This window comes from Miniopterus schreibersii (genome assembly GCF_964146895.1).
Source record: "Miniopterus schreibersii genome assembly, chromosome: 11".
Lineage (NCBI taxonomy): Eukaryota > Metazoa > Chordata > Mammalia > Chiroptera > Miniopteridae > Miniopterus > Miniopterus schreibersii.
In genome coordinates this window covers 2,912,396-2,936,561 of record NC_138111.1, presented here as the reverse complement: position 1 = coordinate 2,936,561, position 24,166 = coordinate 2,912,396, and the positions used below count along the sequence as shown (strand labels likewise).

General features: G+C 48.8%; 1 protein-coding gene and 1 pseudogene across 7 annotated transcripts in view; one reads left to right on the top strand and one right to left on the bottom strand.

Moving 5' to 3' along the window:
• The window catches only part of PRRC2B (proline rich coiled-coil 2B), a 77,593-nt gene that overhangs the window by 17,425 nt on the left and 36,002 nt on the right, over positions 1–24,166 (bottom strand). For 4 of the 6 annotated variants that reach the window (XM_081150506.1, XM_081150508.1, XM_081150510.1 and 1 more), the window contains exons 7-16: positions 22,963–23,204; positions 22,394–22,515; positions 21,811–21,953; positions 15,696–15,786; positions 12,768–12,960; positions 11,800–12,115; positions 10,530–10,723; positions 7,483–7,678; positions 3,179–3,395; positions 406–2,490 (exon numbers count right to left, since the gene is read on the bottom strand). In XM_081150506.1, the coding sequence (XP_081006632.1) occupies positions 406–2,490; positions 3,179–3,395; positions 7,483–7,678; positions 10,530–10,723; positions 11,800–12,115; positions 12,768–12,960; positions 15,696–15,786; positions 21,811–21,953; positions 22,394–22,515; positions 22,963–23,204 (3,799 nt within the window). The remainder of the gene's footprint in view (positions 1–405; positions 2,491–3,178; positions 3,396–7,482; positions 7,679–10,529; positions 10,724–11,799; positions 12,116–12,767; positions 12,961–15,695; positions 15,787–21,810; positions 21,954–22,393; positions 22,516–22,962; positions 23,205–24,166) is intronic. The other 2 variants (XM_081150507.1, XM_081150511.1) reach the window with 2 other exon arrangements.
• Positions 17,839–18,446, top strand: LOC308564002 (non-histone chromosomal protein HMG-14 pseudogene; annotated as a pseudogene). The gene is made up of 2 exons: positions 17,839–18,313; positions 18,442–18,446. The product of its transcript is annotated as a non-histone chromosomal protein HMG-14 pseudogene (transcript).

Genomic DNA, 24,166 nt, shown 5'->3' with positions numbered 1-24,166 from the left:
GGGAGGAGCCGCCTCCGGGGCCAGGCAGCAGCCGCACAGCAAGGGCATCTGGCGGCCTGCGTGGTGCTGACCAGGCCCCTCACTGGGACCCCAAGCACACATATGGAGGCTGAACTCTTGGGACAGGCGCTAGGCAGCCACCATAAGAGAACCCCTGGGGAGGGGACTCTAGTTTTGGTTTTCAAGCCACAACAACAAAACACCACAGAGAAGCAGACAAGCAGTGGAAGGGCAAGTGATGGAGACGCTCACACACAATGGCTGGCAGGCAGTCGGCCCCTGGTACAGGGGAGCTGGGGCACCTGACACATGGTGGGACACACATGCATGAAGTGCTGCTCAAAAAACTAGCTCAATTACAGAGTGACAGCAACAGGAATAACCCGGATTGTTTTTTTGTTTTACCTTTTGGCTTTCAAAGGCGTCCCACTCTGTTGGCTCTCATAACGGGGAGGAGTGTCACCACCGTGACCTGGCCTAACAGCCTTCTCCCCAAACCCTCCCGGCTCCAACTTCCGGCTCTGTCTGTCCACCAGGGGTCTCTGACCGGAGAAGCTCCTCTTGGCCAACTCCTTCTTCTCCCCCAAGTTGGCCCCAGGCAGGCTGCTATCCACTTGAGAGCCGGGCTCGGCCCCGGGGCCGTCTCGCCGCTCACGCCTCTCGCTGAAGTCGCTGCTCTCAGAGGCAGTCTCCCACTCTTCATTGGCATGGTCAGAGGAGTTCTGGTAGGAGAGCTCAGGGGACCTGCGGCCCACGGTGCCACTCTTGTCCCCAGTACACAGTTTGGACCTAGCCGGCCACTGACCTGGCAGCAGGTGGGGCTCCTCCTCAGGCCCCCACAGGCCTAAGGATTCACGCTCCTGCCGGAGGCGCCTAAAGCGAGGGGGTTTGTCCTGGCGCGGGGGGCGCCTCCTCCGGAAGGGCCGGTTCTCTGCGTTCTCAGAATCTGCCACGTGGTCATCTTGGAAGAAGGCCCTCTTGTCCTCCAGGCGGCTGTCCTCGAAGGCCCTGGCACCAAATGAGTCAGAGTGTCTGTAGGCCTCTGGGATGTAGTCTCTGTCTGTGGGTCGCCGGGAGCCACAGGTGTCAGGGGAGCCATGGTCCTGCCAGCAGGTGCCGGGACTCTTGCTCTGCCAGTGGGCCACCTCTCTGGACATGAAGGTTCTCCGCCCGTAGCCACAGTTGCTCAGCCGGGGAGGGAGGGCTCGTCCAAAGGCCCGAGGGCCTCTGTTCTTCGCCTCCAGACTGCTGTGGTCATCGGAGTACATCTTGTTGGACCGCCAAGAGTCTTTGAAGTCACCTTTCTTCGAGACGCCCTCCTCCCTGTCCAGGAGTGAGCCTTCATGGCCGCTGTCCGAGCCTCTCTGCCGCCGCCGCTTGGGAAGCTCTTCGTATTCGGAGCCCTCGCTGTGGGTCTCGCTGGCAATGCGGCGCCGGGGCTTGGCTCTGGAGAAGTCCTCGGGCTGACCAAACTCACGTAGTCCCCGGCCCCGGCTGCTTCTCTGGCTATTGGTGTAGATGCCCCGGGCCCCAAGGATCCCCCCACCGCAGATGCCAGGGCTGCTGCCGCCAGCAGGCCGGCCACGGAAAGCGAACTCTCGGAACCCGCGGCCGCGGCTCCGGGCCTGCCCTCGGCCCCCAAAGGCTTGCTCCTCATCGATGAAGATCCAGTTGTTCCTCTTCGTCAGGGGCGTGTCGCTGGGCTCCCGGGAGGGTCTGGGCTCCCAGGTCCTATCGGGCGTCTCGTCCTCTTCAGGCTTGCTGGCTGAGCAGCCAGGCCGAGCACGGGCCGTGCCCTGGGCCTCCGAGGCGGAGGGGGCAGTGTTGGCCAGCGTGGGGTCATTCTCCGCGTCCGGGTCCTTTTCCGCTGGGTGGCTCTGCACCGCCTCCTTGGCCAGGCGGGCGCTCTCCTCCCCAGGCTCCTGCTTGCTCTTCTCCAGTTCCTTCTCCTTGTCTTCCACCTTGAGGGCCTTCAGCACGGGTTTCTTGATGGGCCCCGACCTCCGGGTCCTGCTGGTCTGCTCCTGGTGCTGGCTGCTGGAGCCCCGGGACTCAGGGGTCCACTCAGGCTCCAGGGACGGCTGTTTGTGGGGGCTCCCTTCCTTCTCCCAGGAGGAGACGTGAAAGGGCGGCTCCTCCCGGGGTGCCTCCTCCTCCACACTGTTGGCTGTGTCAGCGGCCTTGGGCTGGTGGCTAACGTCCCAATTGCTATACTCTGGCTTTTTCTCAGCTGGGGCAAAGTCGGGCTCCAGTGGGGAACACCTGAGGTTTGGGGTGTGACCCCCAGGAGCACCTGCTTCCTGTACATTTTCTTGGGGTGGAAACAAAAGCTCCTGGCCTATTCTTTGAGAAGAGACACAGCTGTCAAAGTCTGCTTGGGCCTTCTTGTCAAAAGCACTCAAGTACTCCTCCACTCTCTCCTCAAGGAGATCGCGCTGGGCACTTACGCCCCCTGACCTTCCGGGTGAGGCAGAGTAAGAGCTTTCACTCCTGAAAAGGAACCAGAAAAACCAGTCAATGTGATTGGAGCCTGGTTCCTGCTTTCCATGCTGAACACAAAGCTTAGTTTTAAAAAGAAAAAAGTATAAAAAAAAAAGAAAAAAAGGAAAAAAAAAACACTAAAAAAGAAAAAGAAAAAAACCATAAGCACCAACATTTCCTCTATCTTTAAACAGGTCTCAGAGCGAGCGGCTGGGCCATGGACGGGTTGGTGGCCCTGGAGTCCGGAGTGCAGAGGGCAGTGGCTGCGGGTGGACTCAGCGTGCCACCCTGGAGACAGAGAGCAGCTGAGGATCCTCTGGTTCGAACAGCTGGAGCCTGGGAGTCCGTGAAGAGTCTGGGGCGCTGGGCCGGAAGGGCCAGCTTGCTTTACTTTCACAGGAAGGAGCCCTCACGTGCTCAACCTCACCTGCTGAGCCCTGAGCCCCACCCTGCCCCCCATCAGAGATTCGCCTTTGACCCATTTCTCCTGGGCCTTCAGCCCCACCATCAATAAGCAACTCTCACACAGAAGCACTCAAGCCATCCTTGCCACACTCCTTCCCCAGAGGGCACTGGCAGGCCCTTCCCAGGTGCCCTCACCCCTCGGGCAGTGGCTCCTGGGATAGTGCCTCTTCCCAGAGCCCCTCTCAGGAGAGTCTTCTTTGGGTGCAGGCCAGCAGGACCAAGTTTGACTCACCTGACGTGCATGTCCATGGCCAAGGTGTCGCTGGATTTTGGGTGAGGGAGCGAGTAGCTCTTGCTCTGCAATGCCATGTAGCCCTCGGGACTCCACACAGGGGCTGGATCTATGGCGGTCACTTTTCTTTCTTGCAGTGGGGGGACACGGCTCTGATCCTCAGATCGACAGCCAGTCCCATTGACAGAGTCCTGGGCCACCATGGGCTTCATCAGTCCTGGAGAAGGAAAGAACTGATCTAGGTCACGCCATTAAAGACTGTGCTCCGATCTCAAGGTTGACCAAAGGCTCAGAGGAGACAACAGTTTCCCCAACCATCACATGGACATGGCACCCCAGCTGACCATCCCTGGGATCTTCACCTGTACTGACCACAGCACATTGGAGCCATAGTGTGCAATCTGAGTTACTGAAAAACCTCTGACATCCAGTTTGTTTCCAGATTAAGAACCCCTGCAATGAAGGGTATAGAAAACTGGCAAATGGAAACATCAAACCAGAGTTCATCAATGTCGGAGAAGGTCAGCGAGGGCTGGTCAGTCAGCAACGAATCTCGGTGAGCAGAGGGACCTGAGGTTTGTGTACAGACATAGGAAGGCGAGCGACGGAACGAGCTGGCACTTACCTGCTTCAGAATCTGTGCAAGGAGACTTCCAAAGAGATTTTGGTTTTAGTTCCTTTCATTTCTAACCCTAAGACTGACAGCAACACCCCACATTTTCGTACAGGAAGGGGTAGCACGACACACCAAAGGAGACTGTTAACTGGCCCAAGGAGTTCAGGACGACGACAGTATTTCACTCCTACCAGACACAAACCAGCTGGGGAACCGCGCCCCTCTATGGCCTCACTGTCCAAATGAGGAAGTAGGGATGGTGCAAATGGTATTAAAGGACTTGTTGGGCCTCAGTCTATGGACAAAAAAGATCTGACTTTTCAAATATTTTCTTCACAAAGCTTATTAGTAGCCAAAAATTTTGTGGTGCTCATCTTTTAAGTTGAGCCCCAGCCTCAGCAGTGGTTCCAGCCTTTCTTGGGCTGTGGGGCACTCCATTCAAAAGCTGCTGACACAGGACTCCAACAGAGTCAGACTGTCAGGTGTGGTGGGGACTCTCTCAGGAACCCCCAAATTACACAGCGCTTATTAAGTATTGACTGAGGCAGGCTAAACTGTTCAACGCTGTGTATGGCTGAGCCTTATTACCTGAAAAACCCTCCTGCAACAAAAATGCTGGACAGAATATATGAACCATTGGGCTTACAGAGCTGTATATCCCTAAAAACGGGATCGACCAGGGAGCAAGAACCACAGCCACAGGCCTGAGCCATGAGCTGGTGCTTCCTGGAGGGGAGGGCACACATTCGTCAGTCTTTATAGCCTATGGGCTTCTTCTTCAAAACACTCACAGCACAGGGGTGGGGCTTTTCTGCACAAAACAGAGACCCTCAAAGGGTCGTGTCCTCAATTAAAAGGCGGATTAGAAAACCATAAGCTCTTTTGTATAGGGAAATAACCGAGTCTGTATCTTGGCCTGGGCCAGGGTAGGTAACCACTCTAGAGGGATGGACTCTCTAGAGGGATGGACTCTCTAGAGGGATGGACTCTCTAGAGGGATGGACTCTCTAGAGGGATGGACTCTCTAGAGGGATGGACTCTCTAGAGGGATGGACTTGTCTCCCACAATAAATAAGGCTCTGTTAAAAATGAACTTGTAATCCAAAATTACCAGCATACCTGTGGAAAGGAAGACACAGGATTATACGCCTCCCCAAGAACTTTGGGTAACAGAATGATCTGTTAAACACTAGGAAGCTATGTTTTAAATGATTAAAAAGCATAAAAGATATTAAAAATATGACATAAGAAAAAAATAACAGGTTTGAGAAAAATTCTAGTGATAGTCACTGAAATGAAAAACTCACTGGAGAGTAAAAAAAAAAAAAAAACCACTCAGCAGAATATACACAACTGGAGCGAAAACTGAACTGTAAAATAGTTCTGAGGCATTTTCCCAGAAGGCACCCCAGAGAACCTCTCTTTCATATTTAAGAGACTTGGAAGCCAGAATGAGAAAGTACAAAATATTCCAAGTGGAAGTCCTAAGAAGAAAGGATACAAAGAACAAAAATAAGGCAATATTTGAATCGGTAATTAAAAGAGAATATTCTGAAGCGATGAAAGACATCCTCGACTCGAGCCGGTGAGTTCTCAGCAGAATGAAGTAACGTAGACGCAGATATGCACCTGGAGAGGACATCACGCCAGAATGGGAGAGACCAGAGACAGAGAAGACAGAGAGGAACACCGCCCTCCCAGCAGCAGCAGGAGCCGGAGGCAATGCAGGCATAGTAATACCCTCTTCCCAGGCTGACAGTAACTGCCAACCTAGAACTCGACACCCAGCTGCACTACCATTCAAGAGAAAGAGTGGCAGGAAAACATTTCCAGGCAAAGGAAATCTGCCAAAAACCTTTCCTGAAGGACTCGACAGAACGCACTTCATAAAGAAGTGAACCGAACCCAGACGGAAGGGAAAAGATGCAAGAAAGGAGAGCAGCAAAGAAACTAGTAAGCACACAGGCAGGTCTGAACAAGCACAGGCTGGACAAAACAACAGAAAGTGCTGACTAATCCGGTGGGCATAAAAACAAGGCACAACTAACAGGTGACCGACGAGGAGGTGCTCGGAGTTCAGGTGGAGAGAGAAGAGATTGATTAGCCTTTGCTAAGTAGAGGGCACATGATGGAATTTAATATAACTACCAAGATGGAGACAGAATGCAGAAGCGAAAACAAAAAGAGGAGGAAAACTTGATCCGAAGAAAAAAAGAGTAAAAGAAAAGCATAGAAAGAGGGACAAACAGAAAGTATAAAATAGGAGAAGGAAATCCAAACATCATCCCAGTAATAATGAAGGACCGATTTGGCAATAAAGCAACAGGCTTTTGGAGTAAAACCACACACATTTTACGTACAAAGATACACTCTCCAAAATGGGCTCAGAGAGGCTGATGGTAAAATGTTGGAGAGGAAACCAAACGATCACTAATCAAAAGAAAACTGGAATGATACTACTATTAGACAAAGTAGACATCAAAGGTAGGAAGCACAATTAGCAGTAACAAGGGTGCGCCTCCAGAGAGAAAGCAAGTACTGCCTGGCTCACAGGACTGGACAGGCCCGCAATCATCGTGGGGATCGGAACACACCTCTGAGCGACAGAAAGGACAAAAACTGCAATGACATACACATGCACATAGCACAGGCAGCAAGCTCCATTCTATCCAACTGGAGAGTACCTATTCTCTTCAAGCAAACTTAGAATGTTTCACAAAACCAACCAACAATCATGTAACAGCCCGCAAAGAAAATCTCAACGAATGTCAAGCAATCTAGACTGGGGCCTGTCTAGCACACTCCAGCCCTTGAGTGAAACCTGACCTGCGCCAGTTTTAAATATGTTTACTGGAAAGCGAGGGCGCTCTTTCACTATTGTTCTACAACAGCAAACCTAAGTAGCTGCTCAAAGCCTAAAATAGCATTTACCACCTGGCATTATAGAGAAAGTCTGATGACCCCTGGACTCCATCACGCAGACCATATTATCTGACCACAAAGCAGACACTTTAGAAAATCACACCATAAGGACAATCTTTAAACTATGTATCTGGAAAATTTACAACACACCATTAAAAAAAATCATAATAAAAAAAGATAAATCAAAATCAGACTAACATTTAGAACTGCACAGTATCAAAGGTGCTTTCTTGTAAAACTCATGGGAGTTCAGAGCTCAGATGATACTTAAATGAATCAGAGAAGCCAAAAATTAGTGAGCTAAAGCATCCAACATAATTAGTCGGACAAAGAACAGAATGATTTCAAAGGAAATAATGGAAAAAAGCAGAAATTTATGAAGTAACAATCAAATAAAATAGAGAAATTAAGAAATCCAAAGGCCACTTTTTAAAAATGGCATTAATTAAACAAACCTTGGGGAAGATTGATCAAGGGAAAAACACAGAAAAGGCACAAAGAACTTAAGAACAAAAAAGGGACAAAAAGAAAGGAGAGAGATAAAAATTAATTAAAGCAATTGATAATGCACAATCTTAGGAATCTTCGCAGCAATTCTGTGTGACAGGTACTACTATCCTAGCCTCATTTTGCAAACAAGAAAGTTAAAACTCAAGACTGGTCATGTGACTTGCATAAGAGTCCGGAGTGGAATCCTGTGGATCTAACTCCTGAGGCAACATCCTTCACACCACCCTGTCCAGGGCCACTAGCTCACGGAGCTTACCTGAGGGGTGCAGGGCCGAGGGGTAGAAATCCACTGGGGTCCGAGCGGGTGTGATCCGTGGGTCCATGTAGGAAGGCATCATCATCCACCTGGGATCGAAGCCCAGCATCTGAGGATGGTGTGCGTAGAAGGGGCGCTGCGGGTGGGAGGGTGGAGGGTACACCTGCGGCCAGTGCTGCATCTTGTACAGCTGCTCCTGAGCAGGGAGAGGGACCTGGTTAGACAGGAGCTGCAGGGCACACAGCGCTCTAGCAGGAGGCACGGAAGGCTCACCCAGAACAGAAGACCAAAAGAGGCACAGATGGACCCCAGTGTAGTAAGGCTTTCAGGCTGCCATCCCGCTCCCAAAACTGGACGGACAATTGTGCTGTTATCACAAAGGGAGCCCATGTGCTCCTCCAATACAAGCAGACTGGGTTTCCATTTGGGTCAAAATCTCCTGGAACTGACCACTGACCAGCAGACACCTCCCAGGGACTCTCTTCTTGCCTACAACCACCTGAGGATGGTTACCAGCCTCTCCCTCCTCACCGCTGCCCTCTTCAATCCATTCTCCACACTCAACTAGAGCAATCTTTTACACACACACCTCTGATCATGCCAACCCCATGCTTCAAAGGAGCTTTCGATGGTTTTCCACAGGGCTACACATCGGCTTCAGCGTCCTGTGGGACCCTGCCCACCTGCCTCCCAGCTTCACCTCACACCACTGCCCAGGCTCCCTGCTCCACAGGACTGCCCGCCACTTGAGGCTCTGGTAACATACTAGGCCCTCTACCTGGGAAGCTCCTGTTCCCTCCATCCCCAAACCCGGCTCACTCGCACTCTTTCTTTAGGTTTCAGCTTCAAGAGCACTTCCTCTGGGAAGCCTGTCACGACTCCCAAGGAGAGATCAGGTCTCTGTCCTCTGCTCTCACCACACTGACATTTTTCCTTTGTAGCACCAACAATAAGTCATTATTTTCTATAGCTGGCTTGCTTCGCTGTATCACAAGAGACAGCACACTGAGTTACATGGTATCCCTGCCCCTACCACCAGACCTGGTATATAGAAAGCTCACTGCACGAGAGGATGAATGTGAAGCATCAGTAGAATATTCGACATCAAGGAGCTGGAGGGGGCTCACTGCAGACCCTGCTCCACACACCAGTGACCCCCAGACTGCCTCACAGGTGCATGCTGAATTGGCCACCTGGCAGGACTCAGGTGCAGAGTCAACCCAGGAGGAGAGCCCGGCTGCGCCATTCCCTTCCAATCTGTAAAGAAGAGGCCGCCCACCAGCTGGCGGCCTGGGCTGGATCCCCTGGACGCTCTCCATCGGCGCTCACGACACTTTCTGAGGAGCACTCAGCATTCAATAAATAGCTCTCCCAGCCACACGGGAGGCTGCAGGCCTCTACCCAAAGCAACTCTGCACAGCTAGACCCCAGGTCCCCAGGGAGCCTAACCGTCTGACTAGACTACTCCAGGCTGCCCTGGTGCTTTCAGACTCCTCTCTATTCCTAAGAAAGGACTGGCCCATCACTGGCCCCCAGAAGAATTACCTCAAGTGACTGTTACTACTGTGTCTGGCTCGAGCTACTTCAGAGATCTCCCCAGTTGGTAATTGCCCACAAGCCATGAGTAACTAACTGCATAGCGTCCCCCACACTCCAACGCTAAAGCGCACGAGTGTCGCTCCCTATTCAGAGCACGGGACCCGGGGGCTCCCGGAATGCTTCCTAGGAGCCCAAGCAAAGCATGATCTGGGGGGGAGGGGTTTTTGTTTTTTGGAGTTTTTAAAAAATTGATTTGAGAGAGAGAGGCAGGGACAGTGAGAAAGAAAGCAAAACATCAATAAACATCAATGTGAGAGAAAAACATCAAGTGGCTGCCTCCTGTTCACTGTGTGACTAGGAATTGAACCCGACACCTGGTATGTGCCCTTTCAGGGCACAAGACAACGCTCCAACCAATTGAGCCACATAGGCCAGAGAGACGTGTCGATTGGTTGCCTTCCGCATGCAACCCGACCAGGGCAGGGGATGGGATCTAACCTGCAACCCAGGCATGCGCCCTAGACCAGGAATCACACACAAGACCCTTCGGTGTGCAGGCCGACAGTTTTGAAGGCAACTAAGAGATTCCAGAAAGAGGCTCAAGCCTGGGCTGGCTGCCCCAGGGCATGAACGTTTTGAAGCATCTTGGCTGTTATTAGTCATAATTCACTGCACGCCTAATTGCTGGCCTAAGTAACGCCCACGAATCACCTGTTCCCACCGAAATGCACTGCTTGTCAGTGATAAATCTGTTGGCTTATTACTCTCATAAGACACATAATGGCTACGAGGGGTTCCAGCTGGACGAGATGGCCAGGCTTACAAGAGCCTGGGTACGATTGTAACCATTACCCACATGATCTCTTTCGGGGCAAAAGTGAGTCCCTTTTAAGGTTTATGAAGCACTAATAAAGACGATACCGATAGGTCAGTTTCCAGGTGTCACAAAACCCTCACTGCCACGCTGACTGGCAGGTATCCCTGCTTCCTGGCTGACGCTGGCCTGTCCAGGCCACACACAACTAGATACGCTGCACCACTGGGACGGGGTCCCAGTCTCCGGTTCAACACCGACACACCCACCACATCCTTCACCCAGAGCTCACACGCCTCTGACAGCTCTGAGCAACTCCCAGGCCACCCTCACTCTGGGAAGGTCCTGGGGGGCCACTGTCAGTCTACAGTGTGGCCACGGTGTGCTGCTCTGAATAAAGAAACACTCTTCCAGCTGACCTACACCAAGTCCAAGGCACACACATGAACACTTCCTTGCTAACGTTAGACCAGGTCAAAAAACCACAGCAGGAGAAATCACAGAGGAAGGTCAGCGCTTATCTACCAGGGCCTAAGTTCTGAGGTGCAGCTCCTGTCGTCCCCAATGTGCCTGGAACATGTGATGGTAGATTTCTGTTATCTGTTTAAATGGAAGGGGCCTGGGGAAGGGGAGGGAACATCACTCAGCAGTCAGGTCTGTTTACAAGGACCTTCTCAATGTCTTCTCCATTTACCTGTTGCTGCTGCTGCTGCTGCCGCTGGAATCTGGGAGGAAGTGACTTCTGGTACTTGCTGAACTCCTGTGCAGGGGACCCAGCCTCCCTGGCCCCCTCCTCACTGCTGCCATTCTGAGCCACAGCCGCAGGAACTGTGGGGGCCTCTTCTGAAAGTGTGTTGGGGGATTCCTGGGCAGAGAACTCAGGGGAGCCTAGAGAACAAATAACCAGAGAAATGGCTGCAGTGAGCTCACAAAAGCTTAGTCGACCAAACGTTTAACAGCAGCTGCTTTTTACTGTTGCACTGCCACCACTGCCAGGCTGGTCACATTCTCAAGCCCTGGCACTGTGCTAATGCTCCACAGGCTTGAGCTCATGGGCTCCCACGCCATCACCACCACCTCAGGCTCACCCCACGGACTCACACCAAAGCCATCCCCTTCCTGGACTCTCCAGGCCCACCTCAGCATGGACAGTGAGACCGACACGGGCTTCACTCAGACTTCAGGGAAAGGAAATGGACACAGGAAGGCTGCCAATTTCTGAGTTCCTGGCCCAGAAGGGCACTGATGGCTATCAGACAGGCAATACGACCCCCATCTGAGAGAGTTTCAGGGACCGAAACTAACATCAGGGCCTTCTCTCCTGCAAAGAGCTGGTTTGCAGTTGATTTTTTTTAATCACAAAGAACAGAGCTGATTCTATTCTTTAACAGCACTGCAGGAAACACTTCAGCACACAGAGCTGTCAACGTCTCTGACGCAGCCCTGCTGCCCAGGCCTTTTAGCGTGAATGCTTAAAAATGTATATAACACGCAGGTAGGCTTCCTTCCACATCCTGTACAAGGACCCTGTGCTTTCAGTAAAGTCCTGCAGCACCCGCACCTTTGGTTGAGCAGGGGCAGTAGTGAATGACAATGATGACAAAATGGGCACCATTACCAGCACATGCGTGCTTTTTATATCCAGAAACTGCCAAGTGCTTCGTGTGCATCACCCCATGTGGCCCCTCAGCATGCAGGGAAGGGCAATACTGTTATCATCCCATTTCACAGATGCCAAAACAAGCTCCAAAGAGTTGAGGCGAGGGGCCAGTCAGTGTTAGTGGTTGAAACAGGCTGTGAATCTAGGTACTTGGCCCAGGCTGGAACTCTTAACGACAGCTGCTTCCCAGTATCCTCTAGCCGTAAGCCACAGGTTGTACTTGGAAGCCAGGGAGATGCAAACACAAGTCAGTGAACCCAGCCACCAGGGCTTCCAGTTCGTGGGGCAAAAGCTACCAGCTTACCTTTGCGGACAACAGGGCCATTCTCCTGTGGGGGCACCTTCTCGGTGCCCGGAGACCGGGGCACTTCCTTCTCCACCTGCTTCTGGGCCTCGCTTGCCTTCTGAGCCTGCTTACACTTCTGGTCCAGCTGTTTGAGTTTGGCAGCACAGGCAGCCAACCTCTCCTCCCGGGCTCGGCGCTCCTCCTCCTCCCGGCGTTTCCGGGCACGTTCCACGGCCTCGGACATCTCTGACTGGATGAACTTCTGCCGTGGGGGTGGCTTGTCCTCTTTGTCTTCGACAGACTGTTGCCGGAACACGTTGCCCATTGAGGACTTCTGCCAAGAAAACAAAGTCTCTGATGAAACCAGGAGACAGGGCAACTCCCACTGCGGGGTCAATTCTCCTTCTCGAGCACCTTGAACACCTTTAAGAGGCAACCCAGTCCCACGCTAGGCAGACCTGAGTTTTAACCCTGCTCTGCCCTTGACTACATTTGGAATGAGATTTGGGCAAGTGACAACCTTCTGTACCTTAGCTCATTTGCAAACCGGGGATAATACAAGAAACCCTAGGGATTGTGAAGATGCCCTAGAATGTGACTGAAATGAAGACACATTCAGTACAGAAGTGTGGTCTCCACTCCTAAGGGGAACTGAAATTAGGGCTCCGTGGCTAATGGATAGGCTGAAAAACACACCTTCACCATTTCTCAGTCACAAAGCCACTCTACTCCCTTCCCCATGGATATGTGTAAACCTCTGGGTATAAAGAGCCACGAGAAATGAAAATTCATAGCTAGTGTATGGTTTGAAGGTGATTCTTTATATAAAAACAAAAAAGCATCTCTAAAAACAACTCCTGTGGATGTTCCATCCACCCCGCGTCTCTCACTGGCTGCCAGTTACTGGACAGCTTTGGTCAAATGAACGTGGAGAGAGAGAGACCCAGCTAATCACAGGTACAGAGCCCCTCCAGTGCCCAGGGTACCTGGTAGTCAGGGCCTGACGCCCAGCTGTGAAGCTTCCTGGATGGTGGCTGAGGTTCCGGCACCTTCCGGATGACCCGGGTCATGCCCCCTGTTTCACCCCAATCCTTTCCTTCCTCTTGGGTCCTCTTGGTATCAGCACTGTCTACAGAGCTCATTGACAACTGCCGCTGCCTTCTTGGGTCCCAGCTGTTCCTACGACAAACCACATGATGTGAGTTTTCCCCGTCAGCCCAACATGGTCTGATCTTACTAGCCAGAGGCACTTAGCTGTCTATACACCAATTTCCTTCATTAGAACAGATCTAACCCCCACCCGCACAGGGGTGACAGGACATGCCAAGAACACCAAAATTCAGCACCAAAATTTACCAAATCACTCTCTCACACAAAGCTCCAGCTAGGATGGTCCACACCCATTACTTCATCTACTGGCGTGGGGGGGAGGGGAGGGCCTCACTCTCCCCATTTTAGAGAGCTGAAAAGAGTCTGAGAGAGGTTGGGAAGCTGTTCCCAGGACTCCAGGTGAAGGTTCTCCTTCCCTGTGCTTTGCATAAAAAAGGGTGCAGAAAAATGCCCCCCAACAGTGAAAAAGAGCTCACTGAATGATGCCACAATAAAGAGCCAGAGGAGAAAAGCAAAGCACACAGTATGGACAAGGAGGGATTCCAAAGGGAGGGTGGAAGAGCAGGGAGCTGTGCAGTGCTCACCTTTACATGCAACAGGGTAAACACCGGCACCGGGCAAAGCGCACGTGCACGTGCATATACTGAGCCATCCTGTATGCAGAAGGAGTGTGCAGTAACCTAACGGGAGTCTAGAGAACAGCAAGGCCCAGGTCCAGCTAATCCGTGTGTGTCTGCACGTGTCCATGCACACACATGTACGCAAGTCAGGGGAAGGTGAGGCAGGCAAAGTAGTTAGGAGATCACAGCAGGACAACAACTGCTAGTGACTCCTGACTTCACTTTGAGAGACATGAGAGACCACAGTAAGGTTTCTGACCCACCAGAAAAGACCTGTGTCTTCAGAAGACAACTAGGCACAGTGTGAGGGGTAGGAAAATAAGATGAAAGGAGGGAGACACGCTGGCTGACCTATGCACAGTCCAGAAAAGCAACGATGCTGGTTCCATGGCCCCAGACACAGTGAACAGGAAGGGAAGGAGTCGAGGGAAGTTTCAGGAGTCATCATGGATGGGGAAACGAAGATGTCAGAGGGGACTTGGAGCTTGTCGTAGGAGTCTCTGGGGGTTGGGCATCATCAACCAGCTCAGAGAATATCATAAAAAGGGCAGGTTTAGGGATGAGGTGCCCTCAATTTGAGGTGTCCTTGGTCATGGCTAGTAGCAAAGCTGGGTCCATGTCTAACTCTTTCAGTTGAATATTCAATTAACATCAACTGAAAGAGATAAGAACAGAGAGAGTGCCCTACTGCTCCAATAAATCTGCAAAATTTTATGCCTTTGTTTTTGCCTTAAATCCTTGGCCACATTTCCTTCTGAGCTCAGTGTTCCAAGAACTGACCCACAGATAGTTCCCAAGTGCATCAAGCAGCATGAAAATAAATTACAGAAGCCTCAGTTACTTGTGTTTCATCAGAGTGGCAGAAGAGCATTACCAGCTTCCTCCACAAGAGGGCACTTAGTCGGGAGCTTTGCCGTGAAAGATGGAACACAGAGAGGGCTTGCAGACTAGCCTGCGCACACAATCAGTGACAATAAAACAAAGGGACACATTAAAGCACTCCTACCTAAAAAACACACATTTTCTAGGAAAGCACCGTAAGTCCAATACGTGACGTACAAAGAAACCAGGAAATTCCACACAAAGGAAAATGTTCACATTTGCTGGTACTCAAAAAAAAAAGCAAATTAAGGCAACCAAAGGCACTATTTTTAAAAGTACTAGCCAGCCCCAGACGGTTTGGTTCAGTGGGTAGAGTGTCGGCCCACAGACTAAAGGGTCTCGAGTTCGATTCCAGCCAAGGGCATGTACCTCGATTAGCACTGTGCAGGAGGCAACCAACCGATGTGTCTCTCTCACATCAATGTTTCTCTCCCCCCCCCAAAAAAATAATGGGGGGGGGGAGTGGTAGCCAATAATGTGGTAAAAGCCTGGGGGGGGTAGAGGGGGCAGAAGGGGGAAATAGGGGACATCTGTAATACTGTCAACAATAAACTTAAAAATGATGATTATCTCTGGGTTTAGGGTTAAAGGATTTCTGCCTTACTTTTAATTAAACATGTTTCTGTCTTTTACAAAACATATTATTCATACGGCTTTTAAAAATAAAAATATGTCAAGTGCAAAATAAAAGTGCTGGTCAGTCAATACTACTGATACTATGATAAAAAACAAGAAGGGCTAGAGTACAACGAAGTATTTTCCCAAGGGCATTATGAGTAAAATTAGTCCAATAAAATTATCCAAAAAAAAAGAGGGAAAAAATTAAATTGGTCTAAAAGGTTCAGGAAACCTGGCCTATACTGCATACAGCTTCTCCCACCTCCCCGAAGACTCCCAGCATGCTTCTATACACACATTCCAGGCTGAGGGCAACCCTGGAGGAAAGGAGTAAGTTGAACCCAGATAGTTTCCCAAACTCGCTTGGCCACAGGAGGCTTCTGGGGCCTAACACCCATAATCAACCTGCAGAAAGCATGGTCTACACCACATCCTCCGGGAAGTACTGGAACAGTGGTCACAATCACTAGGAATCAGCTTGCTACACCTGGATGCAAATCCTGGCTCCATTCTCCAATGACTGTCCCCAAAGCTTAGCCCGCTCATCTGCACAATGAAATAGTATCTGCCATGTGAGGTTGCTGGAAACTAGGAAACACACTTGGCATGGGGCCAGCACCCAGCAATACTGCGGAGCATAAAGTGGCACTGGAGCGTGCCACAGGCAGGGGTGCAGAGCCTTACCACTGAGGCCTGCCGTCCGTCACGGCGTCTTCCTCCTCCTCATCATCACTGAACTTCAGCTTCTCAGAGTAGTCCACTTCCTCATGGAGGCCTGCAGCAGAGGTGAGGCAGGAAGGAGGGGAAAAGATGAGGATTTCAACTGCGCAGAGTGCCACGGGGGATTCCTCCAGTCTGGAATCATGCCACCCAGCTGCCACCACCGGAACGGCAGAAAAAAGTGAAGGGCAGTTCTGGCTTCTGGTGACAGTACAGCAGCCTGGTCAGACTAACCGTCCCCCACATAACAGTTCTTAAATTTGGGCAAAATATTTTAAAAAGGTATTAGAAGGTGCAGGAGAGTGAGCAAAAGCAGGCGGAATCCAGACAGGCGTTTACCTTAGCAATACAGAGGCTCTGCCTGCGAGATCTGCCCAGGGCACTGCTCCCCACACCCTGAGTGGTGTAGGTAGCAGACAGTGTCCATCAACTGATGAATGGGTACACAAAAAGTGGAAGATCCACACAATGGAATTGCAAGTGGCCATAAAAAAAGAATACTGACATGCTACAATGTGATGAACTTTGAAATCATTATGCTAAGTGAGAGAAGTCAGATACAAAAGGCCACAATATTGTATGATTCCATTTATAAGAAATGTCCAGGTACAAATCCACAAACACAGAAAATATAGATTTAGGCCCTGGCCGGTGTGGCTCAGTTGGTTGAGTGTCATCCCGTGCACCAAAAGGTTGCTGGTTCCATTCCTGGTCAGGGCACATGCCTGGGCTGTGGGCTCAATCCCTGGTAGGGGACTTGCAGGAGGCAGCTGATCAATGTTTCATTCTCCCATCAATGTTTCCCTCCCTCCCTCTGTCTCCCCCTCCTTTCTCTCTCACTTAAAAAATTTTAAAACTATTCTTAAAATAAAAAAAATTAAAAAGGCATCAATCCAATTAAAAGGTAGCATTAAATTTGATGGAAAAGCAAGTACAACTATGTGCTGTCTCCCCAATAGTCACTTTAAATACAACCACAAAAGGTGTGTGCGGGGAAGATGGACAAAGACATATGGTGAAAGCAACAAAGCCAGAGCAATGACACTGGCCCGGGCAAATCAGGCTCCAACACAGGAAGTGCTACTAGAGGAGAACACCTGACAACAATTCAAGGGTCAATGTCAGAGTCAAAAATCATAAATGTGCATAAGCCTAATAACAGCTTCAAAATAAATGAAGCGAAAACAGGAGAAAAAGATAAATCCCCAATTATAGTAGAAAGTTTAACACCTTGTTTTCAGTTACTGATAGAACTAGACAAAAACATCAGGAATGTATAGAATCTGAATGACACCATTAACCACCTTGACTAACATGACCTCTGTAGAACAGGGTACCAAACAGCTGTGGAATACACATTCTTTCCAAATGCATTTGGGACGTTTACGAAGACAGACCAGATCTCGGTCATAAAATATGCCTCAAGTCAAAAAGATCTGAAATTATCTGACTCTAAAGAATTAAATGAGAAATCTAGAAAGCCCCAATAATTAAAATGAACTGACCAATGGAACAGAAAACAATCAAAAAATGGAGGAAATTAAAGCCAGAAGCTGCCTTTTCATAAATATTAAAACTAATAAGCCCTTGGCAGAAATGAATAAGAAAGAGAGAAAAAAACAAATTACCCAATTATCAGGAGTGAAGAGCGTCTACCACTTCAGATGCTACAGACATCAAAGGAAAAGGAATATTTTCAACAACTTTATGCCAATAAACTTAACTGTAAAGAAATGAACAAATCCTGTGAAAACATAGTTATCAAAAACTGACACAGGAATCTGAGCAACTGCATAACTAATCAAAGAAATAAAACTTTATTATCACAAATGTCTCCACAAAGAAAGCTCCGGGGCTAAACTGTTTCACTGGCAAGTTTTATCAAGCATTAATGAAAAAAATAATACCAATCTTACAAAAACCCTCTCAGAAAGTAGGGAAGGATGGAACATTTTCCAGCTCATCTCACAAGCCCAGCATAACCTGGCATCAAAACCCATCAAAGATATTAAAAGAAAAAAATTATAGACTAATATCCACCAAGAACCTTTATAAAATATCAGCAAATTGAATCAAGGCATACAAAAAAGTGGAGTTTATTCTAAGAATGCAAGGATGGTTTGGCATTGAAAAAAAGCCAGGGTTCTTCCACTGCCCCACTGCAGGTCTGAGCGGCTTGGGCGGTGGGAGAAGCAGCAGCAGCCGGGCAGCCCAGCTTCAAGGATGCTCTAGGCGCGCCAAGGCCCTCAGGCCCTCGGCAAGCACCCGCTCGGCTGCCTCGGTGCCCAAAAGGAAGGTCAGCTCTGCTGATGGGGCAGCAGAGGAGCCCAAAAGGAGGTCTGAGAGGCTGTCAGCGAAACCTGCTCCTGCAAAAGTAGGAACAAAACCAAAAAAGGCAGCAGAAAAGAATATGCAAACGAAAAAGGGCCAACAGAAGGGAAACAGGCGGAAGTGGCTGACCAGGAACCTAAAGATCTCCCTGCGGAAAATGGAGAAACTGAAAAGGAGGAGTCCAGCCTTGAGTGAAGCAGGAGAGAAGGAAGCCACGTCTGACGAACATCACACGCACTGTCCCACCAGTGGTCCGTCTCCCTTCTTGGACATTCCAGAGGAATATTTTTATCAGCTATTTTGTAAATGCAAGTTTTTAGTAGCTCTAGCAACATTTTTGAGAAGGGAATTTCACCTCATCCTTTTTTTTTTTTTTAAGTGTAAATGCCCTTTTTCTAGAAGTGAAATCATGTGCTGGTTGTTTATTTTTTGGTAGAACCTGAAAATCATGGGATATTGAATATGGGAGACTTTGATTGTCCTGGGTGGGTGTCAGCTTAACATTCCATAGATGGGGCAGTTTTTATACCCTATAATACAAAACATACTAAATGGCAATTTGGAGTCAGTTGTGCATTTAATATGCCTTGAACATTTAAAATTATTTCTATTCCCATGTTTGAGGTAGAATTGTTTCGTAAAGAAAACCACTCCTTGGTCTTGGCTCTCCCTGTGAGAATTTCATGCACTCTATAACATCTTCAGTGTAGTGGTCCAGTTTTCCTAGTAACTTTGTTAATGTGCCGTGAAAGAGCGAACAATTGATTACGTAGCTAGCATATATGACATTAAATTGTGAATCAGTGGGACTTTGGTGTAACAGCACATCAACATTTGAAGACAGTGGTACTTCATACTCTAGTAAGGGAAATTAGCCTCCACATTTTAAGCTGGAAAGTCACTGGGATAACTGTTTAGAAAAAAATCTTTACATTTTTGGTACCTATGTCAAGAATTGTGTACAAATTGAAATGTCTGTGTACTTATCCTCAAAACAAACAATAAAATTGCAATTATGGGGGGAAAAAAGTAAATAAATAAATGCAAGACAAGATTACCAAAATAAAGGAGGAAAACTGTATGATTACAAAGACAGGGAAAGCATGTAGCAAAATGCAATACACACCCATTAATGATTTAAAAAACAAAACCATTCAGCAAACCAGAAATAGAAGGGAACCTCCTCAATCTGATAAATAACATACGGAAAAAGCTACAGGTAACATCATATTTAATGGTGAAACACTATACCTTTTATCCCTAAGATCAAAAACAAAGAACCTGAATCTACATTGTACTGGAAGCACCACAGTGCAACAGAGCAAGAATTAAAAGGCACAGAACCTGAAAAGGAAGGCATAACACTGTCCCTATTTGTAGGCAACATGATGGTTTATATAGAAATACTAAGAAATCAACAGAAACTAGAAAAACTAGTGAGTACATTCAGCAAAGTGCCTGGTACAAGGTTAACACAGAAAACCCAACTGTATTTCTACATAATAACATCAAACACTTGACAATGAGTTTTAAAAAAAGGAACAATGCCATTTTTAACAGCACCAAAGGCTGCCAAATAAATACCCAGGAATGAACGTAACAAGAGATAGTCAAGACCTGGACCGTGAAAACTATCAAGCACTGCTGGGAGAAGGAAAGACCTGATAGATTCACCAGGTCCCTGGACAGAAGATTCAAAATTAGGATGTCATCTACCCAGAAATAAATTCAACACAATCCTGACCAAAACGCCTGCAGGCTTTTTGTACATACTGCTAGGCTGATTCTAAATTTAAACAGGAATGAAAAAAACTTAGAATAGTCAAAGAATCAAAAAAACAAAACAAGCCCTGGCCGGTGTGGCTCAGCTGGCTGGAGCCTCATCCTGTGCACCAGAGTCGAGGGTTTCCCAGTCAGAGCCATACTCAGGTCTCGGGTTCCTCTCTAAAAATCAGTGAAAACATGTCCTCGTGTGAGGATTAAAAAAAAACACACACAAAAACACAAAAAAACAAAGTTGGAAAACTTACACTACCTGGATTTTCAAATTTTGTCTGTCCGTTTATTGTCCATTTGCTTGCACTGCCTAAACTTCAGACTTACTGTAAGGCTCCAGCGTGGCGCTGACACAGGGGGAGCAAACAGGTCAATGGACAAACAGGCCCAGAAAGAGATCCACACTTACAAGAGGTCAGCTGAGTTTTGGCAAAGGTGCCAAAGCAATTCAATAGGGGAGGGAAAGTCCTAACAACAAATGGTGGGGAGCAAGTGGATGTCCTTACGGAAAAAAGTGAACTTCAACTCCCACCATACACCACACACATCAGCTCATTCACAATGGGCCCGGGCCCTGTGCTCAGTGGTCAGAGCGTCTGCCAGAGCACAGAAGGGTCAAGGTTTCTATTCCTGGTCAGGGCACAAACCCAGGTTTTGGGTCAATCCCCAGTCGGGGAGCATATGGGAAGCAGCTGGTCAATGTTTCTCTCTCAAATCCATGTTTCTCTCTCTCCCCCTCCCTTCCTCTTCTCTCTCTAGAATCACTGAAAAAAAAAAAACATATCCTCAGGTGAGAATTTAAAAAAAAAGAATAGACAAGGCAAACTAAGGGAAAAAATATTTGTGAAATGTAAGTCACAAAGGACCTGTATCATATCCCCTCAAAAGGGAAAAACAGATACACCTGTAGCCAAAGAGCACGCAAAAGCGTGTTCACGGTCACTAGGCATCCACAAAACGCAAATTAAAAAGCACATGTACCACTACACACCCACTAGAATGGCTAAAATTATACAGACTGACAGGAAAGTGTGGCCACTGCTGGGAATGTGCCATGGCACGGCCACCACGGACAAGGTCAGAGTGGCCCTTGTGAACCTATCGCACACCTATCCTTTGGCCCACTACCTCTCCTAGATACGTACTCAGGAGACATGAAAATATTGTTCATAATGGAACTTTTGAATGGACCAACAAATTAAAGTATACTGATACAATGAAATATAGCCTAGTAATTAAAAGCAACTACTGATTTATATAACATTGATGAATCTCAAAAAAGTGACACCAGAGGAAAAGCTGCATGACTGCACCTGCCTGAAATTGTCTAAGAGACAAAACTACTCCATGGTCTGATTCTCTGGAAGAGTGATCAGCCCTGGGCCACCGGGGAGGCAGGGTGACGGGAAGGCACTGGGGTTAGGAGGGAAAGGCTCTCTGTCTTGCCGGGGGAGTTTTACACAGGTGTATCCCTCTGTCAAAATTGTACAACCAAGATGTGTACCTTTCAATGTAATTAAAATTTACTCAAAAACAAACAAAAAGGATTATAAAAGAATATAATCAGGCTGGGGGTGGAAAGTGGGTGAAATGATAGACACAAGAATGGCAGAATGGTAGTACTTGCTTAAGCTGAGTGGTGGATAGCTGGGAGTTCATTACCCTATTTTGTTTGGTTTAACTTTTCCATTATAAAAAGTCTCTAAAAAATGTTAACAGCAAAATCTACCATAGCTCTAAGATCAAGACGGAAGACCAAAAGGAGACACAGATGGCCCAATAAACAGCCACTGGTGTGAGTGCCAGCGAGGATCCACTCAGGGCACTGACGCTGCTCCCCAGCCGCACGTGCTCATTCCCCACTTGCCCAGGAAGACCACACGACGGATCTGCATCCTGGCTAGGCAGAGATAGGCTTCTGTTCTGCTTCTCTAAACCATCGGGTGTAAGGCCACCGAGAAACACAACCCACCTGCCCAGCCATCGTCGGCGTCGGTGTCCAGGTCATCGAGGCCCTTGAGGTTTTCCGCATTGATGATGGTGGGTCGGGGAGCCCGCTCCACCAGCTGCCTTAGTGGGCGGGGCGGGCGAGTCATTCCCAGCCTGTTTTCTTTTCTGATGAGAGAAGAGTTAAAGACAGTGGACTCATGTCAAGTACACATATGGAAGCAAAACCAAATACTTTTCAAAAATGAAGTCCTAGATTGCAAAGGTTCATATTTGCATTTAATATGTGTCATCTCCTTTGGAAAGAAATACACAATGAACTAATGCATCACAGAGAGAAGTCCTGCCTCGTTCTGCGTTTTACTGCTCAGTGCTAATGCCTAAGGTAGCAGCAATCGGCATGTGCCACAACTTTGACTGTGTCAGGACCTTGAAGTCATAACCCAACCTCTCACCCAGCCTGGTCCCGCCATCCCACACACCCTGGGTCTGCATTGGTTTTTAGGTGCACTGTGGTCTTTAGAAGACAATGCACTTTCATTCGTCAGCCCATCATCTTGTCCACTGGGGCAATCTCTACATGTGTGACTACAATGCCACAGCCTTACCCGTCTTGGTCATTCATCTGGAACTGTCTAAAAGGAACGCGGGGCTCCAGGCGGAGCTGGGGAAGGGGGAAAGATCCTCGTTCCACCGTACCCTGGTTCTCTGACGACTGTGGCGAACACATCTGAAACATAACACCAATGAATAGGATTTCCTGGTAATGACCCAAATTCTAAGTTCCATTCGCATTAGAATTTATTTTGGAAAATGAGAAATGGGAAAAAGGAACAGGAAATCTTGGGGTTTCCCATTTAATCTGCCACCGTCTCCCCCATTTCTCTCCTGTTGTTAGTGAACATGGGCCTGTGTCTTAGGGAAAACCTGCCTCTCCTTTGTCTAAAGAACCAAGGCTGACATAGTGTCCAGAGCAGCAGGGAAAGAAGCCAGAGGACTTCAAGATTTGAAGAGGAGGCAAGAAAGTGGAAACTAATGGAAACCTCCAAGGCAGGGTATCAGGGCAGAGAGTGAAATCAGGAGGGAGAACCTAGGTGGACATTCAGTCACGTGGAGCAGGCTCTGTGGGACATGAACAAGCCAACCTCGTGGGGAAATGCACACTCTGAAGACTTACAAAAGCAGGAAGCATGTCATGGTATGTAGGTGGGTGGTATGCATTTCCCATGAACTGTGAAGCCCCTTTGCGAACAGGCTGAGCCGGGCGGAGAGAGGGGTCCTTAGAATCGCTGGTGCATGCCGAGGAGGGGGCTCCGTCTCCCGTACTCGAGTTCCTGCTGCCCAGCTCAGTTGGGGAGGCGCTCAGAGACGTGGCAGAAATTATGTTTCGCCCACCGCCCTCCCTCCAGCTTGTCACATCTGGAAATTGAAAGGGGCAAAAGGGGAGAGGAAAGAGGAGGGGGGAGGAGGGATTGTATGAGGTTCTGAAGGTCAGGGGACCCCCCTCATTCACCAAAAAACTCCCCCCAAAAAGTGAGGAGTCGAGTCCACTGCTCAAGTCTGTCAGGGAAGATGGGGGGCAGACACCTGGCCAGTGAGTGTGAACTTGCTGAGGGAAGTCTGAGTGTAAGAGAAATACAAAACAAGGTCCACTCAGAGAGATGGCGTGTGAACAAGATGTGGTCTTCACTGATTAACAGAAATCACATCGCCCACAGAGCTAACAGCAGAGGAATCAGGCAGCCCCAATGGAAACAGCCTTGGGTGACTTCTTCCACAAACACCACCCAGCCCCCAGAGGACCAGGACTAAACTTGACATTAAAACTAGTGAGTTCTGACACATTTTCAAACTCTGCTTAGCAGTGGCACCTCTAGTCAAAGAGGCCTCCCTAGTTCATAAGACAAAGCAGAACCACTCTCACCCAGGGGTCGTAGAAGGGTCTGGGCCTGCCACAGGCCTTGGCCCCCACCTGTCCTACACGAGTCAGAGGGGCCCTCCTGCAGGGCATAGGTGGAAACCTGCCGAACCACCTAACTTTCCTGATGATGCCTTCCACTGCCCAACGTAGCAAGCTCTGGTGGAACTATAGGCCAAGGAGAAGCTGCATGAGACAAATGACTGTTTTTTTCAGTCAGCTTTTGGTTAGGGGTTGAAACATGAAAGGTCCCTGAGTATGGAACCCCTCAGAGAAAGACTGAGGGATGGGAGCCACAAAACAGGGCTCTGCTCCTGCTTTCCAACCCCACACGTGGTCTTGGGGAAGCCCTGTCTGTGGTTGCCCTGCTGGCCATCCACTTCTTCATCTTCACAAATGAGGAGATATAACTGATCCCAGAAGCTCCTCCTAGTTCGAAATTTTTACCATCCTATAAAGCAGC